The sequence below is a fragment of the Lepidochelys kempii genome, chromosome 4, assembly GCF_965140285.1.
Source record: "Lepidochelys kempii isolate rLepKem1 chromosome 4, rLepKem1.hap1, whole genome shotgun sequence".
NCBI lineage: Eukaryota > Metazoa > Chordata > Testudines > Cheloniidae > Lepidochelys > Lepidochelys kempii.
The window spans coordinates 74065163-74082314 of NC_136383.1; the positions used below are offsets into that span (position 1 = coordinate 74065163).

The 17152-nt window shown below is 40.2% G+C and overlaps 1 protein-coding gene across 8 annotated transcripts in view; it reads right to left on the bottom strand.

The window, feature by feature from the left end:
• The window catches only part of VEGFC (vascular endothelial growth factor C), a 179695-nt gene that overhangs the window by 50334 nt on the left and 112209 nt on the right, over positions 1 to 17152 (bottom strand). For all 8 annotated transcript variants that reach the window (XR_012158639.2, XM_078852513.1, XM_073341688.2 and 5 more), the window contains exon 4: positions 926 to 1077. Coding sequence is in view for 7 of the 8 variants with exons in the window: in XM_078852513.1 (XP_078708639.1) it covers positions 926 to 1077 (152 nt within the window). In the remaining variant the exon portion in view is untranslated. The remainder of the gene's footprint in view (positions 1 to 925; positions 1078 to 17152) is intronic.

Genomic DNA, 17152 nt, shown 5'->3' on the forward strand with positions numbered 1-17152 from the left:
TAAATGGGTGCCTTATTTTTCATATTCTGTCTATATTTAATTTTTCTTAAATAGGCTATTTTATATTCCTTTTATGGTTCAAATCATTTCTGGAGTTGTTCAGCATGGTACCACTGTTTTCAGGTATAATGACTGTATTCTGTTAAATTCTGAGGTCCATGCTCAGTCTACACGTAGACAAACGCTCACTGGAATCAGTGGGAGTTTGCCGATGAAGTGAGCTGTAGCTCATGAAAGCTTATGCTCAAATACATTTGTTAGTCCCTAAGGTGCCACAAGCACTCCTTTTCTTTTTCCTGAGAAAAAAGTGAGTGCAATTTATTGTTTTGTTTTTGTTTACCTACCATGTCTGTAATTTCAATGAGGTAGATTGTTCTGATACTAATGAATGAAAAATAGTTTTGACTGTTGTTCGGCAACCTGACTGCTTTTGCAGCTTGATGCTTTGTAAAGAAAATGATAATGATTATTAAAATGAATAAGCAAGTCCATGATTTGGCTGATTAGGGACTAGTCATAACCCTAACTGTGTGGTACTTTATGATTTGATCATATATAGTCATTTTATAGACTAGTTTTATTTAAAAATCAAAAGCTGCACTACAACACTGCATTGCAATCCTCCTCCCATGGGCGTCAATGGCAAAACGCCCTTTGATTTTAGTGACAGTGAGTTCAGCCCCCTAGATTACATCATTGCTTAAATGTACTCTGCTAACACCACTAATAGGACTCCTCCCATGTAAAACAATGAAGAACGATATATTTTCCTTATTAGTCTATTTCCTAAAGCTGTTCTTGAGGGAAATGCATATTACTATTCACAATTAACCAAGTTCTATTGCCTGAATTACCACAACAAATAGTAACCTATTGTACAGGCTTTATGATAAGGCATAAGGAAATATGCAACTCATATACTTACTGTGGTTGCGTGGCTGGCAAGGAGCGTCTAATGATTGAATGAACTTGTCTGTAAACATCCAGCTTAGACATGCATCGGCAGGACGTATGATTAGCAAAACTTACTGTTACAGGTTTAGGGCCATGAGACAGTGGCACGGTAATCTCGAATAACTACAGAAAGGGAAAAGAGAAAAGAACCACTTTTAAATCAGAGTATACTTGAAAAGAAAAACTGTGTGTACAAAATGAAATGTAAATGAGCTTAAATCTTGATTCTCGTTCTCCATCACTATTCAGTATTAACGACTTAGTAAATTACCATTATGCACCTGATGAGTATAACAATTAGGTAATTATACTTTCCATTAAAATAGCATTTTTTCCTGCATTACAAAGTCTTTCACATGTCTCTATTTATTTGCATACTAGAGTATTTGGGAGGTAAGGAAAGAGTTAAAAAGCAGAGAGTGCATAAAGGACACATTGTTCAAGGGAAAATGACTTGCAGACTTGCTGGTATTTTTAAATCCAAAAATTAATATTTGCAAGGTACAATTCTCATCAAAAGGTCGTGTCTTAAGAATAGTTTAAAAAATGGCACTTTTACAACGTGGTATATTGGTTATGCAATTGCAAAGATGTGTAAAACAGTGATACTGGATTTCGGTCAAAACACTTCTGTGTGAAGGGAGCATCTTTATTGTGTACTGCAGCGTGATTTTTTTTGGTAGTGTTGTTCACTTTGGATCAGTTTTATGGTAACCTTTAAAGTCCCATCTGTGTTATTTGTATTTGTTATTGTGATTATAGTAATACTGGACAATAATATCTGATGTCCCACTTGGACACAAAACATTTCTGTTTTTCTGTAAAACAAGCAACAATACTGAGCAAGACTCTTAAAAATGATACAAGGTGGAATGAGTGAGGTTGGGATGAATAACAGGAAAGAAGGGAAAATCATTTCAAGTACTTAATATAAGACTTTTCCTCTGGATGCAGAATAAAATCAGGAGAAGTCATTTTAACAATAAAGACTCTTGCTGTGAGACTCAGTTCATGGAAATCTCCTGACACAAGTATATTCAGGCCAGATACGTAAAGGTGTTTAGGCGTCTGAAGTGAAGAATAGGCGCTTACTGGGATTTTAAATCCCATCTAGGTGCCTAATTCCCATTGATTTTGATGGAAGTTAGGTGCTTTTGCAAATCCCAGTTGGGCCCTATCTGCAACTTAAGGAACCTAAATATCTATTCAAATTTGACCCTTAGTTTTTAAACTCCAATAGTTTCCACTGATGGGATTGTGCAATGTAACAATGAATTAGCGCTGAGCTGGAATATACTTGCTAACCCTATGATCTTGTATGTTAAACTGTTTTATACCCCTTACGTACAAGCAGTGTGAAATATAGTTACCACTTAAAATTTACAGGTTTTATTTTAAAGTTTCAAAACACATAAGACATATGCAGAATAGGGAAAATTAATCAAATAGTTCCAAGCACAAGATAGGCCCATGGTCTGGTTCTGCTCCTAAATTAAGTGGGCTTGATTCTACGGTTTTTATGTTTTATGCTGGAGTAACTCCATTGGATTGTTACATACTTTGGAGTAGCACCAATGTAAAATGAGAGTAAAGCTGCGGTAAATAAAACAACCAATTATCTTCACTAATGTTATAAAATAACAGTCTACAGTAAATCTAGAAATGCACTGTTTTATTAAATTAATAAGAAAAGCAAAATTCAGATTTCTCCCATGTATTAGACATTTTCAACTTAAAACATCTGTTATAAATAAACACAGTCATTAATTATAGTAACAATGTGACCCTTAAAGTTAAGAATTTTAAAAATTCAATTTACTTCTTATTTCGGTTCTTTATTTACTTCCTGAATTTCTCTTAGATTGGCTAGTGAAATGCAGTAATGTCAGTTATCCTTTATGTATATTCAGTTTTACTTTCAGGTTGTTAGTGCTGCAGTGTTCATGTTTCAAACGCTTCAAGGTGATGTTTATTTGTTAATGATTTAAAACATTGTAGAAATACTACTAGTAATCTCCGGTTTCATGGAAGTTAGTTTTTACAATGTGAATTTTGTCCAAATTTTGATGACGGTGCCCCTTTAAAGATATTTGGCAGTAACGGGCCCTTTTGTCGGAAACCAAGGACTGAATGGGCAAAGGGATTCCTTTTTTTCTAATAGAGAAGTCTGAATGACCAGTGCCTGTGCTGCACCTTTTCTGTTAACAACCGGAGGGGCTTTTATTCTACCGTCCTGTGAGTCCAGCAACTCCTGGGAATATTAAATTACCGTGAATATTTTTAAGTGATCATTTGCAACAGAGTGTCTAAAGATTGTAAATAGATTTGTCTACTGTTGTGGATTAAAAATAAATAATCAGAAAGCAGATTCACTGATCGTCCAACCTGATGAAATGGTCATCTAGCTAGGGAGCTGCCATGGGAAGAATGATGTCATCTAATTCAGTGCAAACTTCTAGCCAAACTGTATTAACATTTAGACTCTTGCTTCAGTTGGAAAAAATAACTCTGTAAGATTTGGTTCGCACAGGGATTAGCAAAACAGGTCAAGTCAAAGGACAAGTCCACTTTTAGTTTAAAGATTTGTGCTATTAAAATGAATTCTAAACTGCTGTCTGCCTCTCTCAAGCATAGTTATCACCAGAGAGACCTCCTGGGTCTTCACTAAGAGTTCAGCACAGACCCCTAAAAGGAGGCTTCTTATCAACTTTTTATTAGATTTATAATCCCCTTTGCCTTACGATCCATTGCTGGCCCCTTCCTTATCCTGCCTATTATAGCAGCACTGTCAAATTCATGACTACACACATTCTTACCAGTATGTCACATCCAAAAAAAGCATGTTAAAAGTAATTGTAAGTACACAAATAAAGCAGAGATGTAGGTTTTTTAACTAATCTCATTTTTAAATGGCTATCGTTCTAAGTGCCTATTTATTTGTTTAAAAGACATTCACCAACCGCAGACCGTGGTATTTGTTTTTGCGACAATACACTACATGTGCAAACTAGCTGGAAGATAGTTCATGCTTGGTTTTCATTACAGTTTCCTTGCTTTAGTTTAATAGACACAAAAGACCAAATTTGCAAAAGTGGCTTTCATTTGTGCACACACAGCCACATCAGAAGACCTATGCACATACATATACATAAGTACTAGCTCCTCTTTGTGTCTGTGATATAATTCACACACGAAACCCAGTGGGTTTTATGCAAATTCTATCACTTGTGTATACCAAGTTGTGCACACAAAAACAGAGGCCAGGTTGAAAATAAGGACAACAAAAAGATTTACAGATGTGAAAACAGGCTTATCATATTGACTTTCCTATACACGTGAACTTTTGGAATAAGACAGAGGGGGTTTACTTCATTTTAAATTACCATCACACAGGCATTCTTCTGTTTTCCCAATTCTCATATATGAACATGCACACCACCCCCCAAGCCCAGTACTACAGGTGGAACTGAAAAAACCTATTATCTGAACACTATTTAATATCTGAGACCAGTTCTTGGCTGCAGCCATACAGGAACAGGGATGGGGGACAAAGGTGGCTTCAACACATTTTTGTGCCTCCTGTATTCTTAGGCCATCTGGCTGCCACTTTGACCCATAATGTAAGTTAGACTATTGCCCTGGGGTGTGTATACCCCAGAACAGAATCAAGCTAATTGCAATCATATGATGTGCATTCAGCCACCCTAAATTAATAAAACAAAACACCACATAATTGGCTTTCAAAAAGCAAAGGTTCTGAAAACCCTGGGTAACGAGACTAGACTCCGGATTGCGAGGGAGGCAGTATAGAACTATTCTTGCAGCACGAGGCCACCTGAAGAAGTCCTCTCTGTCTCAATTATTCCCCAGGAGCTACTTCTGCCCTATTTATGCTGCTGGAGTAGCCTAAACACTCTGGAAAAAAACAAATCTCAGCAAACATCTAAAAGTAGGGTTTAACAACGTTTAGCTGAAATGGAGATAAATACAGTTTGTTCTTGTCTACATTTAAACCATGTTTAGCACCAGTTCAGCAGCAAATGTTAACTGTGGTCATTAATAGTTCCATTTTAACATGTAAACAAGGCCTCAGTTACACCAGCATAAAACTAGACTAACTCCTTTGACTTCTGTGAACTATCTCGAACGTATACTGCTATTAACTAAACAGAATTTAGTGGAGTATTTCATATTATCCACAAGCAGATGCTATGCACAGGCAAAATCAAAATGACACAGTACACTAATCTATGTCACAGACTTATTATATTAGTTATTAAATTTCTATTCCTTGTTTTTGTTAAATGGCACAGGCTGTAAAAAAACCAAACAAAAAACACCAATTCTCCTGACTGGAAGTGATACTGTCATCTGCCTTACTGAAGATATTTTGTCTTCTCTCTATTTGTGCCAGAATAGGCTACTAAGAGCTCTGAATCGTACAGGAAGAGTTCATATTTGTACTTATTTCTTTTTCTAGAAGAGTGTTGTTCAACCACTTCATTTTAATCAAATTCCTGAAGCATAACCTACTTCTATAGGAAATACACCTCTACTCCGATATAACATGAATTCAGATATAACGTGGTAAAGCAGTGCTTGGGGGGGAGGGGGCACTCCAGTGGATCAAAGCAAGCTCGGTATAACGCGGTTTCACCTATAACACGGTAAGATTTTTTGGCTCCCAAGGACAGCATTATATCGGGGTAGAGCTGTATTACTACAGGTTGAACCTCTCTAGTCCAGCACCCTCGGGACCCGACTGGTGCCGAACCAAAGAATTCGCCGAACCACAGGAGGTCAATGCAGAGTGCCAGTGGGTCTCCATAGGTACAGGAAGTAGAGGTGCGGGGGTGTGTGTGCGGTGCAGCACCCCCAGGCTTTGCAGCCAGCGTGGCCCTCCAGCTGCCAGCCCCATGTCCTCCCACTTCCTCCCAGAGCTTGAACGCCGCGAATCAGCTATTCGCGGAGCTCTGGAAGTGCTGGGAGGGAAAAGGAGGAGATGGTAAGCGTGGGGTTGCTGGCGCGCGAGAGGTGCGGGGAGAGGAGGGTAGAGAGGGGAGCTTAGCGCCGGTGGATGCTCCGCTCCCACTAATTTTTCCCTAAGGGTGCTCCAACCCCAGAGCGCCTACCCCAGAGCACCCACGGAGTTGGAGCCTATGCTGGACCATGGATGTTGCTGGACCAGGGAGTGCCGGATTAGAGAGGTTCAACCTGTACTGGAAATTGTGTGTTTAATCCAAGAATTATTTTGTGTATTAATCTTTGAAAATTTAAAATAGATCAGGGTCCAAATTCTGCTCTCAGCTATGCAGGAGCAGCACCAATGAAATCAATGGAGCTGAAGTGGAAGCAGGATTTGGTCTCACATTGTTCTCTCTATGAATCAATTCAATTAAATAAGGTTTGACTCTTAGTAATGTCTCCTCTCTTTTGTTTGCATCTTTAATTCATTTCCTGTTAGTCCTTACTTTCCATCTGATCCAGCAATGAACCCAACATCTGTGGCCACTATGGGGCATGTTTGGAAGCTGTAATAGCCAGCTATCAATCTCTAGTTTGGATTTTCCAAGCAGAAATGCAGCACATATTTATGGCTAGTTCATTGGCTGGCTTCTTTTCTGGAACCACTGCTGGCTATCTCAGGGACATGAAATTACCCCTGGGACTCCCCAGAGGTCAGGCAGCTGATAGACTGTCTGAACTGTCTTGTTTAGCTCAGGGTTACTTTTATTTTATTCACATAAGGTCAAATCCACCCTCCACCCCCACATCAAGACCAAATTTAATATAATAGGGCTCTGCAGGCAACAGGTTCCCTTAGGATTCCATTCCAGGCTCTGGATGGGAATATAACCTAGTGGGAAGACTCTTCTGTCTCATCCCCTGCAACCAATCTCTTTGCCCAGCCAGTCCCAGGGTTGGTCCCCCTCACTTGGATTCCTCATCAGATCTGCCTCCCCTCCCTGACCAGCCAGTCCCAGTCTCCCCACTCCTACAGACTCTCAGTCTCTATTGTGTTCCTCCCCAGCTCTCAGGCCCAGTCTACTTGCCCAGTCAGTCCCAGTTTCCCTCCTCGTAATCAGCCTTCAGTCCCAGTCCCCACCCACAAGCTCCTTGTATGAATCTTGGCAAAGTTATAATAATAGGTATTGCTACCAGCCCCACATATACTGTATCTTAATGAAATTCATGTACAATTTTATCCTAAATGAAATAATTTCCTCATTGCTGATGCCTTAGGAGAGTCCTGGAGAATGGAAAAATAGCAAGGTCTCTAATCCGAGTAAAATCCAAACCCTGCTTATAACATTGAAAACAGTCCAAATTTTGCCTCAATTCCTTTGCACTTGGGGGAATTGCATAGTATAAGTGAGTTCAGAGTTTAGTTCCATCTGTTAACTAGAAGTATGTATTTTTTCTTTAAAGTTCCTAATGAAGGTCTCCATGATTGACCATTATTTTCAAATTTATTTTCTCTTTTCAGTGTATATTTAAGGTAGAAGTTTGCTCATTTTCCAGCCCAGATGCTGATAGAGACAAGCATTTTTTCTGCTCCGAGCTAGAGATCATGCACAATAAACAAATTTGGTTTAATCAGAATAAAATGTAACTTGCTGTTTTGTAAAACTACTAATAAATACTAATAAATGTGTTTCACCTCCAAAATCATGTTTGTTCTTCTGGCTGCGTTTTCCTATCATGCATGCTTCAGACAGTAAGTGTTATTTTTATAATTTAGTTCTCAAAGCATTTAGATAAAATGGTTAATAATAGCAGCTAGATATAGTACTTTGAAGCATTCATTATCAGATAGCTGACTTTCTTGGTATGCTAAGTGCATGAAGTTTTACTTTGAAAAGAAGGCTTTGTTAGCAGACACATTATTATAATGTGCACTTTGTTGAACTTTATTGTCTAAATATTTATAAGAAGATTTCTATAAACTAGCTTTTCATGAGTAACCATACACATTCGTCTTTGTAATTTATAATATGTTAATTATTTTTGGGTGAAATCAAACAGATTGGCTGGTAATCCCTTATCAAAATTGGCTTTTTCGGTCCAGATACCTACTGCACACCACTACAAAGCAATTATGAGTGTAAGATAGCATTTATAGTGTGTCATAACCAGGGGTGAAAGTAAGTTAAAGGACTTACCAGTATGCCGGAGTCCTGAATAGGGGGCATGGCCTCAACTGGAAGAGGTGAGGCCTGAACTGGAAGAGGCAGGGCCTTAAATCCCTGGGCCCTTTAAATCTTGATTTAAAGGGCTTGGGGCTCCAGCTGTGGTAGTGGCGGCTGGGAGCCCCGGAGCTTGGGGGCGATTTAAAAGGCCCAGGGCTCCAGCTGCTGCTACCGCAGTGGAGCCCCAGGCCCTTTAAATCACTGAGGAGCCCTGGGGGCTCCTGGCTGCCACCTCTACCCTGGAGCTCTGGGCTCTGGCAGAGCTTTAAAGGGCCTGGGGCTCCTCTGTGGTAGCGTCTGCTGGAGCTCTGAGCCCTTTAAATCCCCGCTGGAGCCCTGCTGCCCGAGCCCTAGGGAAGCGGCAGCCGGGCTTCGTCGGGAATTTAAAGGGCCCCGGGGCTCCAGCCACCGCTACCGCCCCGGCCCTATAAATCTCCTCCGGAGCCCCGCCGCCACTACCCCAGGGCTTCGGCAGCAGGGCTCCAGCGGGGATTTAAAGGGCCTGGGCGGTAGCAGCGGCTGGAGCTCCGGGGCCCTTTCAATGCCCGCCGGAGCCCCACCGCCACTACCCCAGGGCTCGGGCAGCAGGGCTCAGGCAGGGATTTAAAAGGCTCGGGGCTCTGGCAGCCGCTACTGCTCCGGCCCTTTAAATCCCCACTGGAGCCCTGCTGCTGCTATCCCAGGGCTTTAAATTGCCGTCCAGGAAAGCCAGGCGCAGTACGGCGCAGTACGGGTCTTGCTGGTACGCCGTACCAGGGCGTACTGGCTTACTTTAACCTCTGGTCATAACTTAATTTTACTTAGCAGGTATAGTGTGTCATAACTTAATTTTTCACCTTTTAAAAATAAAATCCTAATGTTTCAGCACCAGGCCTCTTAATTTTTTAAATGGGAAACAAAGCTGGGTACAAAATATTATCTGGCTGACAATATTAAGATTTCTAGGAAATGAGCAGAATTAGCCATTGATAAATTATTTCATTATCATTATGGAAAGCTTTCAAAAGTGCCAGACAAATGCTGAATATTTATAGTTATATTTACAGGAATTTACCATTAAGATTTGTACAAATGTAGTTTATAGTAAACCCTCACTGTCCCTTGTTTTTACAACCATTATTGCAAAATGAACTGGTGGAAGAGTACAAAATCAACAAAAATCTAGCCAAATACTTGAAAATATATTAACAAACAAAAGAGTGAAACGTAGGAACTGTCACACCAGAGCAGATCATTGATTCATTTAATCCAGGACACTACCAGATAAAGGAAAAAGATCTATATCTGGCTGTGCCAGGGTTGCCACCCCTGGGTACAGGTTTCTGTCTGTACATTGCTATCTGTGGGAGGTCTGAGGTAGTGGCCAAAGAACACTTCAGTCCTACCCTTTACAGGACGTTAAAATCCAAAGCAAATCAGGAACCGAAAAAACCACAACTCAAAACAGGATCAATCCAACAAGCTTTTGGTGGGACCCCTTCTTCTATTCAGGGCTTGTCTCAAAACACTACATGTTCAGCTGCTCCCCCTGGGCCTGGCTGTCCCTTCTGGCAGGGGTATACCCGGCTGGCAAGCTAGCTCACGCTCTGGGCTGCAATCAGGCTCCTCTCCCATCAAGAGTAGCTGCCTCTGTTCTCCTTCCTGGTCAGCCCTGAACTGCATTAAGTTCTCCTCCTTTTAGCTCCCCTCGCCACGCCTCACATTTACTGTAGGTGTATGCCAACTGGGTCTTGGTTAGTCTCTAAGGTGCCACAAGTACTCCTTTTTTTTTTGTGAATACAGACTAACACGGCTGTTACTCTGAAACCTGAAATATTTCATAATATTATCCATTTTCCATACGTCTCCATTTTTGTAATATTTAATATCTGGGATCAAAGCATACGTATAAAAGCACTTTAAAGTTAATAGATGGTACCACATATTATTTATTCTGGTATTTTTGATAGGCTGGTACTTTATGTACATCTGGATAAAAAATATCTGGCTTAATTTTCAATGTTTGTCTTTCATTATATTTTATTCTCATATGCTTATTTTATAGCCTACAGTTAAATAATATATTATCATAGCGGTGCATAGTCAACTGATTGAAATCACCTCCTGTGAATGGTAGGTGTTCTCTAGACATTGGTCTTTTTGATTGAGATCAAGTGAAGAATAAGTTTAATATTTGATACATCTGCTATACCCTGCAATGGCAATGGATAGATCTGATAGTCTCTTCCATCTTTAACTTCTGTTATCTTATTTACATATGTAAAGAAGGTAAATAGAATAGTTGAATATGTCAAACTACACTTTATTTCCAAAGCATAACAGCCAGATAAACAGATCAGAGATTTCTTTCAAAGAATTTGGAGATAGCTCTAATTTAAATAGCAAGTATATTTACCTCAAGCATAATCAGTAACGTGTATTCTGTGCCATAACCCAAAAGCAATCCTCACAGCCAAAACTGGCAGCACTGGCCTGCCTTCACTAACCCTTGCACTCCTGGAGTGCAAGCAGTCAGATGATGGCAGATTCCTCTGTGCATTTTACAGCTGGAAAGAGGATTCTTGCACTTTCTCCTTTCCTGAACATTTACACTGGAGAAGCCATAATTTGGCCTATAATTTTAAAAGATACAAACATAAGAATATTGCCCATCATTTCCTAAAAAGGATGGTTCAATTTAATTTAAAAGCTCAAACAAGTTCAAAACCAAGGTGTGGCTGAATGATCCTGTACAAAAAGACTCTGAAGAAACTTAACCAAATTATAAATTTACACATGAAAGTAAACTTTACTATATACTCAAAAGTTTTACCCTCCAGAATTCTCAAATCCTGTCCATGATCCAGTAGGTATCTGATATAAATAAATGTAAACACTTTTCTCTTTTTAAAACATCATTTAATCAATCATTTAAGATAGTATGGCCTAGTGGATAGAGCGCTGAACTGGGATTCAGGAGACCTAATTTCTATTCCCAGCTCTGCTATTGACCTGCTACGGTATGTCTACACTGCAGCAGATGTGGGCCTCCCATCCCATACACAGGCTGGCATGCTAAAAATAGCAGTGTGATGTTGCAGCTTGAGCTCTCTAATCTTGGGAATCAGGAGATGTCCACACTGCTATTTTTAGCATGATAGCTTGAGCCCTGCTAACAATAGTTCAAGCCCTGCTAGCGTGAGTCTATCTACCCAAGCTGGGAGGATCGTTCCCAGCTACAGTGTAGACATAGCCCTGGTGACTTTGGACAAGTCATGTCACTGCTCTGTGCCTCAGTTTCCCCATCTGTAAACCTGGGATGACGACACTGGTCTCGTTTGTAAAGCATTTGGAGATCTATGAAAAGCACAACATCAAGCCACACAATGCTTTTTTTGCCTCTGTTTTCACTAACAAGGTCAGCTCCCAGACTGCTGCGCTGGGCATCACAAAATGGGGAAGAGATGGCCAGCCCTCTGTGGAGATAGAGGTGGTTAGGGACTATTTAGAAAAGCTGGACGTGCACAAGTCCATGGGGCCGGACGAGTTGCATCCGAGAGTGCTGAAGGAATTGGCGGCTGTGATTGCAGAGCCATTGGCCATTATCTTTGAAAACTCGTGGCGAACCGGGGAAGTCCCGGATGACTGGAAAAAGGCTAATGTAGTGCCAATCTTTAAAAAAGGGAAGAAGGAGGATCCTGGGAACTACAGGCCAGTCAGCCTCACTTCAGTCCCTGGAAAAATCATGGAGCAGGTCCTCAAAGAATCAATCCTGAAGCACTTGCATGAGAGGAAAGTGATCAGGAACAGACAGCATGGATTCACCAAGGGAAGGTCATGCCTGACTAATCTAATCGCCTTCTATGATGAGATTACTGGTTCTGTGGATGAAGGGAAAGCAGTGGATGCATTGTTTCTTGACTTTAGCAAAGCTTTTGACACGGTCTCCCACAGTATTCTTGTCAGCAAGTTAAAGTAGTATGGGCTGGATGAATGCACTACAAGGTGGGTAGAAAGCTGGCTAGATTGTCGGGCTCAACGGGTAGTGATCAATGGCTCCATATCTAGTTGGCAGCTGGTATCAAGTGGAGTACCCCAAGGGTCGGTCCTGGGGCCGGTTTTGTTCAATATTTTCATAAATGATCTGGAGGATGGTGTGGATTGCACTCTCAGCAAATTTGCGGATGATACTAAACTGGGAGGAGTGGTAGATACGCTGGAGGGGAGGGATAGGATACAGAAAGACCTAGACAAATTGGAGGATTGGGCCAAAAGAAATCTGATGAGGTTCAATAAGGATAAGTGCAGGGTCCTGCACTTAGGACGGAAGAACCCAATGCACAGCTACAGACTAGGGACCGAATGGCTAGGCAGCAGTTCTGCGGAAAAGGACCTAGGGGTGACAGTGGACGAGAAGCTGGATATGAGTCAGCAGTGTGCTCTTGTTGCCAAGAAGGCCAATGGCATTTTGGGATGTATAAGTAGGGGCATAGCGAGCAGATCGAGGGACGTGATCGTTCCCCTCTATTCGACATTGGTGAGGCCTCATCTGGAGTACTGTGTCCAGTTTTGGGCCCCACACTTCAAGAAGGATGTGGATAAATTGGAGAGAGTCCAGCGAAGGGCAACAAAAATGATTAGGGGACTGGAACACATGAGTTATGAGGAGAGGCTGAGAGAGCTGGGATTGTTTAGCCTGCAGAAGAGAAGAATGAGGGGGGATTTGATAGCTGCTTTCAACTACCTGAAAGGGGGTTCCAAAGAGGATGGCTCTAGACTGTTCTCAATGGTAGCAGATGACAAAACGAGGAGTAATGGTCTCAAGTTGCAGTGGGGGAGGTTTAGATTGGATATTAAGAAAAACTTTTTCACTAAGAGGGTGGTGAAACACTGGAATGCGTTACCTAGGGAGGTGGTAGAATCTCCTTCCTTAGAGGTTTTTAAGGTCAGGCTTGACAAAGCCCTGGCTGGGATGATTTAACTGGGAATTGGTCCTGCTTTGAGCAGGGGGTTGGACTAGATGACCTTCTGGGGTCCCTTCCAACCCTGATATTCTATGATTCTATGAAAACACACATGTCCAGAGTCACCAAATGACACACTATTTTTAATAATACCTAACTCTTGCAGGTCTGAAATTACAATAAAGAACTTTTAGATGAGAACAAGGGTAAGACTATGAACCTATATAACCACTGATGTGATTGTAACAGAAATGCTTTTCAAGGAACACAGGTTTTATCTCTATTTGTATAGTTTTTGAAATCCTTAAAAACAAGGGAGTAGATTCTGTACCTACACCTCTTGAGAAGGTGCAGCCAAGGTAGGGCAGGGTAAAGTACAATAATAAAAAGAATCCCCAACTGCCTCTCCAGAAAAGCTATCAAAATCCAAATAGAGGCAACAATATATTTTCCACACATCAATCTTTACTTAAGTCTTGTATTTCTGAGTCACTGTCTGGTCAACTATTTATATCCAAACTACCTTGAGATAATGCCATTCTTTCTGGTACGTACAAATTAACATTGTGACCAGTGATTTCTGATACAATCACAGTTGAGGCCCTTACCTTAAGGCGATGCTTTGTGTAAATTTATCATTTCCCTCTTGCATGAAGCACCGCATTTATGTAGTTTGCCCCCCGTATCCCGATTTGTATTAACGGGACTATGTTTTTCTGATGGATTGTGGTTTATTCTGGCAGCTTTCCTGCCAAGTAATTGAGTCTCCGTTTCCGTGAGTTGTGATCTGTATACTTCCTAAATTGACACTATAGGCTTAAAGTACAGGCCAAGTATTCCAGTCTAACTGAGAGCAGAATTTGGCTAGAAAGCTTTCCAGCAAGAGGACAAAAGTTTGTTTGGTTCAAAAAAAAGAAAAAAAAACACCCTTTCTATATTAGAAATGAGGAAAATAAATGGTAATTTGATAATTTGGTGAAAAATAGTTCATTCCTTTATGATTACCTAAATTGCCTTGAGGTCATATCTCTCTCTTTTGAAAAATTACACTGAATTTTGTGGGTAACATATAAACTGATAACAGTGAAAAAAATCAAGTCAAATGATGCATTTAACTTCTGTTAATATATTAGCTTTCATTATGCCACCTTTTGTAATTTAAATCATCTTACACTGTAAACTATCATTATCAAAATGTCAAAAGAAAACTTATTGACTTTGTATTGATACAATAGCTAATATTAACATTACTTACTAAATTATTATTTTTGTCAGACTAAACAGAAAAAAATACATGGGAAAAACAGGCCCATAGTTCATAAATGACTCAAGCATTCCTCTGATGCATACATCTCCAAACTGTGCATCTGAACATAATGTAAGTCTCAAATATTGCAAGCAACTTCAAGCTGGTAGCATGTTTCCTGTGATAATAGTTCCTCAAAAACATATTTCAAACTATTTTTGTGAGATTATTACTGTAGTCATGAAATTAAACGATTTAGAACTTTATGGTCACTTCCACTTCAATGATCAGAGAGAAACCAAGAACTGCGGGTCTTGCCAGCAAAGGCACAAAATGGGGAAAGATGTCAGTAGTCCCAATCTTCCTTGAAGAAGTGCCTTTGTAGACACTGTGGCTGAGATGTAGGCAGCTTAGACTGGGGGACTGGTTGCTTTTCCACCAGATTCTGCTGTCTCAGTCTAGGGAGTACAGCAATTTAATTGCTGTTGCATCACCCAGATGCTATGGAAATAAATACTTTATAAAATGAGTAAATTAATAAAAAGTCAGTTTCTTCTCTGGACAAGCCACCATCACCAAACTTAAGATGTTACTGAATGACAGAAATTAGAGAAGGAAAAGGTCTACTGTATTAAGTTACCTAATCCAGGGGTTCTCACACATTTGAATGTTGTGGACCACATCTGAATAAAGAAATTGTCTTGTGGACCATCTCCCCATCCTAATCTCCCTGTGGCAACTACATCAATTAATTTTGTGGGAAAAGTGATATCAGGAAAGGGTATGTGTATCTTTAGCTGTCTTTTCATCTTCAGTATCCAGTTATTGGCCCTAAACACTGGAATTCATTTCACATGTAAGACTCATCTGTTTTTTCATGCTTTCCTGAGTGGCAATGGTAGTTTATCCTCAGGAATACCAATGGGGATCTACTATGGCAACTGGTGTGATGGCTTTTATGGAAATCAAACAATGTATAGCAAATAGAACAATTTTTCTTATTTCATTTGGGAAATATAAGAGAAGGAGGAGTGAAAAAAATGTGAGTGGCATCTGAAATTTTACAGTGTCGTCCTTTGAATTTAGATCCGATAGCCTTTTGTCAGATGTTCTCTTTGCTCATTTCATTGTAATAAAGCAATGTTGAACCACTGTTGCATGGCTTCAATATGACCATTTTCAGGTGAGCAAAAATGAAAAAAATAAGGCCGTATTAAGGTCTCTTCCTTTCAAAAGAAGACTTCTGAAACTCGCTGGTCCTGGAAGTCACATGTACCATGTCTAAGGAATTTTGCTAATGACTTCATTCAATCGGAGGAGGATAGGAACCTAAATGATGAAGTTCCTTGGCTTTGTGGAATAGGTAACCAAAAAACCCCCCAAAACCCAACCCCACCACCACCAGTGCTATTTTTTTTTGTTTAAGCAAGGCTTTATTTAGTTCTGGTGAGTCCACCCCCCAAGAGCCTTCTGTCTTTAGTTCTGATATTTCCTTAACTGTTCATTTCAAGTCCCCCCCAAAGACATTTTTCACCTCTTAAAAGGCTACTTTGTTAAGATCTTGAAAAATGAGGTCACTACCAGTATCAGAAACATAAATTATGTCATAAACTGATGTTGCTCCACTGACATCAATGGACTGGTGCCTATGTACTGCAGCTGAGAATCTGGCCCTGAATTTGGAAATCTGAGCTATATACTATAACTACATATGCATTAGGCGATCTCTTATTCAGGTAAGCAGGACTTGGCAAAAACACATATTTGAGATAGTAGCTACTAACAAATCGAAGCACACATTTCTGAAGTTATAGCAGTGTGAAGATATATCATTTGTATCTCTCAACCAGCTGGAAGATCTCTGGCTTTGAAATAACAGTTGTTTTCTTTTTTTAAACTGTTTGACTTGTACCATCCCAGTGTGGCAGTCTAGCAAGCTAGAGTAGCTCACATTCTGCATTGGAAATCCTTGGTAGAATGTACAATTTCAAACCAGTATGTTTGCAAAAAGGCTTTCGGGACTGAGATAAGATTATGAACATTTATCTTTTCCTCATTGATTCTTCTCTCCCTTTCCCTAATCCTTTCCTTAGCTGGGCTGTACACTAAGCAGTTTCATGCTAAGGAATCCTACTCGCATCAGCTGCCACTACACAGCTGCTTCTGCTGTGTTGGGGCTCCAATTGTGCAGTATTTCATCTAAAATGGAACTAGGTGATAAAGGAGATTATATTAACACTAAAATTAGATCATCCTCATTTAGAGCACCCACCGAGAGAGAGAGAGAGAGAGAGAGAGAGAGAGAGAGACTATCAAAGGAAAAACACAGACAGCTGATCTGAGAAGATGACAATAGTGAATGGCTATTTGGGAGGCTGCTTAACTATGCTGCTCAATGATAGAATGTGTAATTGTTATAGTTGCACATAACAGTATTTCATTTTAGCTTTTTTTCCTTTAAAAAACCCTAGAAATTACAGTAAAAATCCAACTATGTTAAACAAATGTCATTTAAGTTGGCAAGTCAAGCACCTGAAAGTTAAGTGTCCATGCAGTCTCATTTCTGCCCCCTTGCATGTACAGTATGATACAGTCTGTATTGAGATGATCACATACTATTTTTTCTATAGCACTCCTATCTCATACAGTGCATAGTGGAACACACCTGGAGGTAGGATTAAGGTTGCATGGGCAATTGCAAATCTGGCATTTCATAACTTTCAAGTGCTTGACTTTGCAACCTAAATTTCTTTTAACATAGTTTCTCCCCACTCCTTACGCCATTAATTATTCTTAGCTGCACAGTATATAAAGGTAAC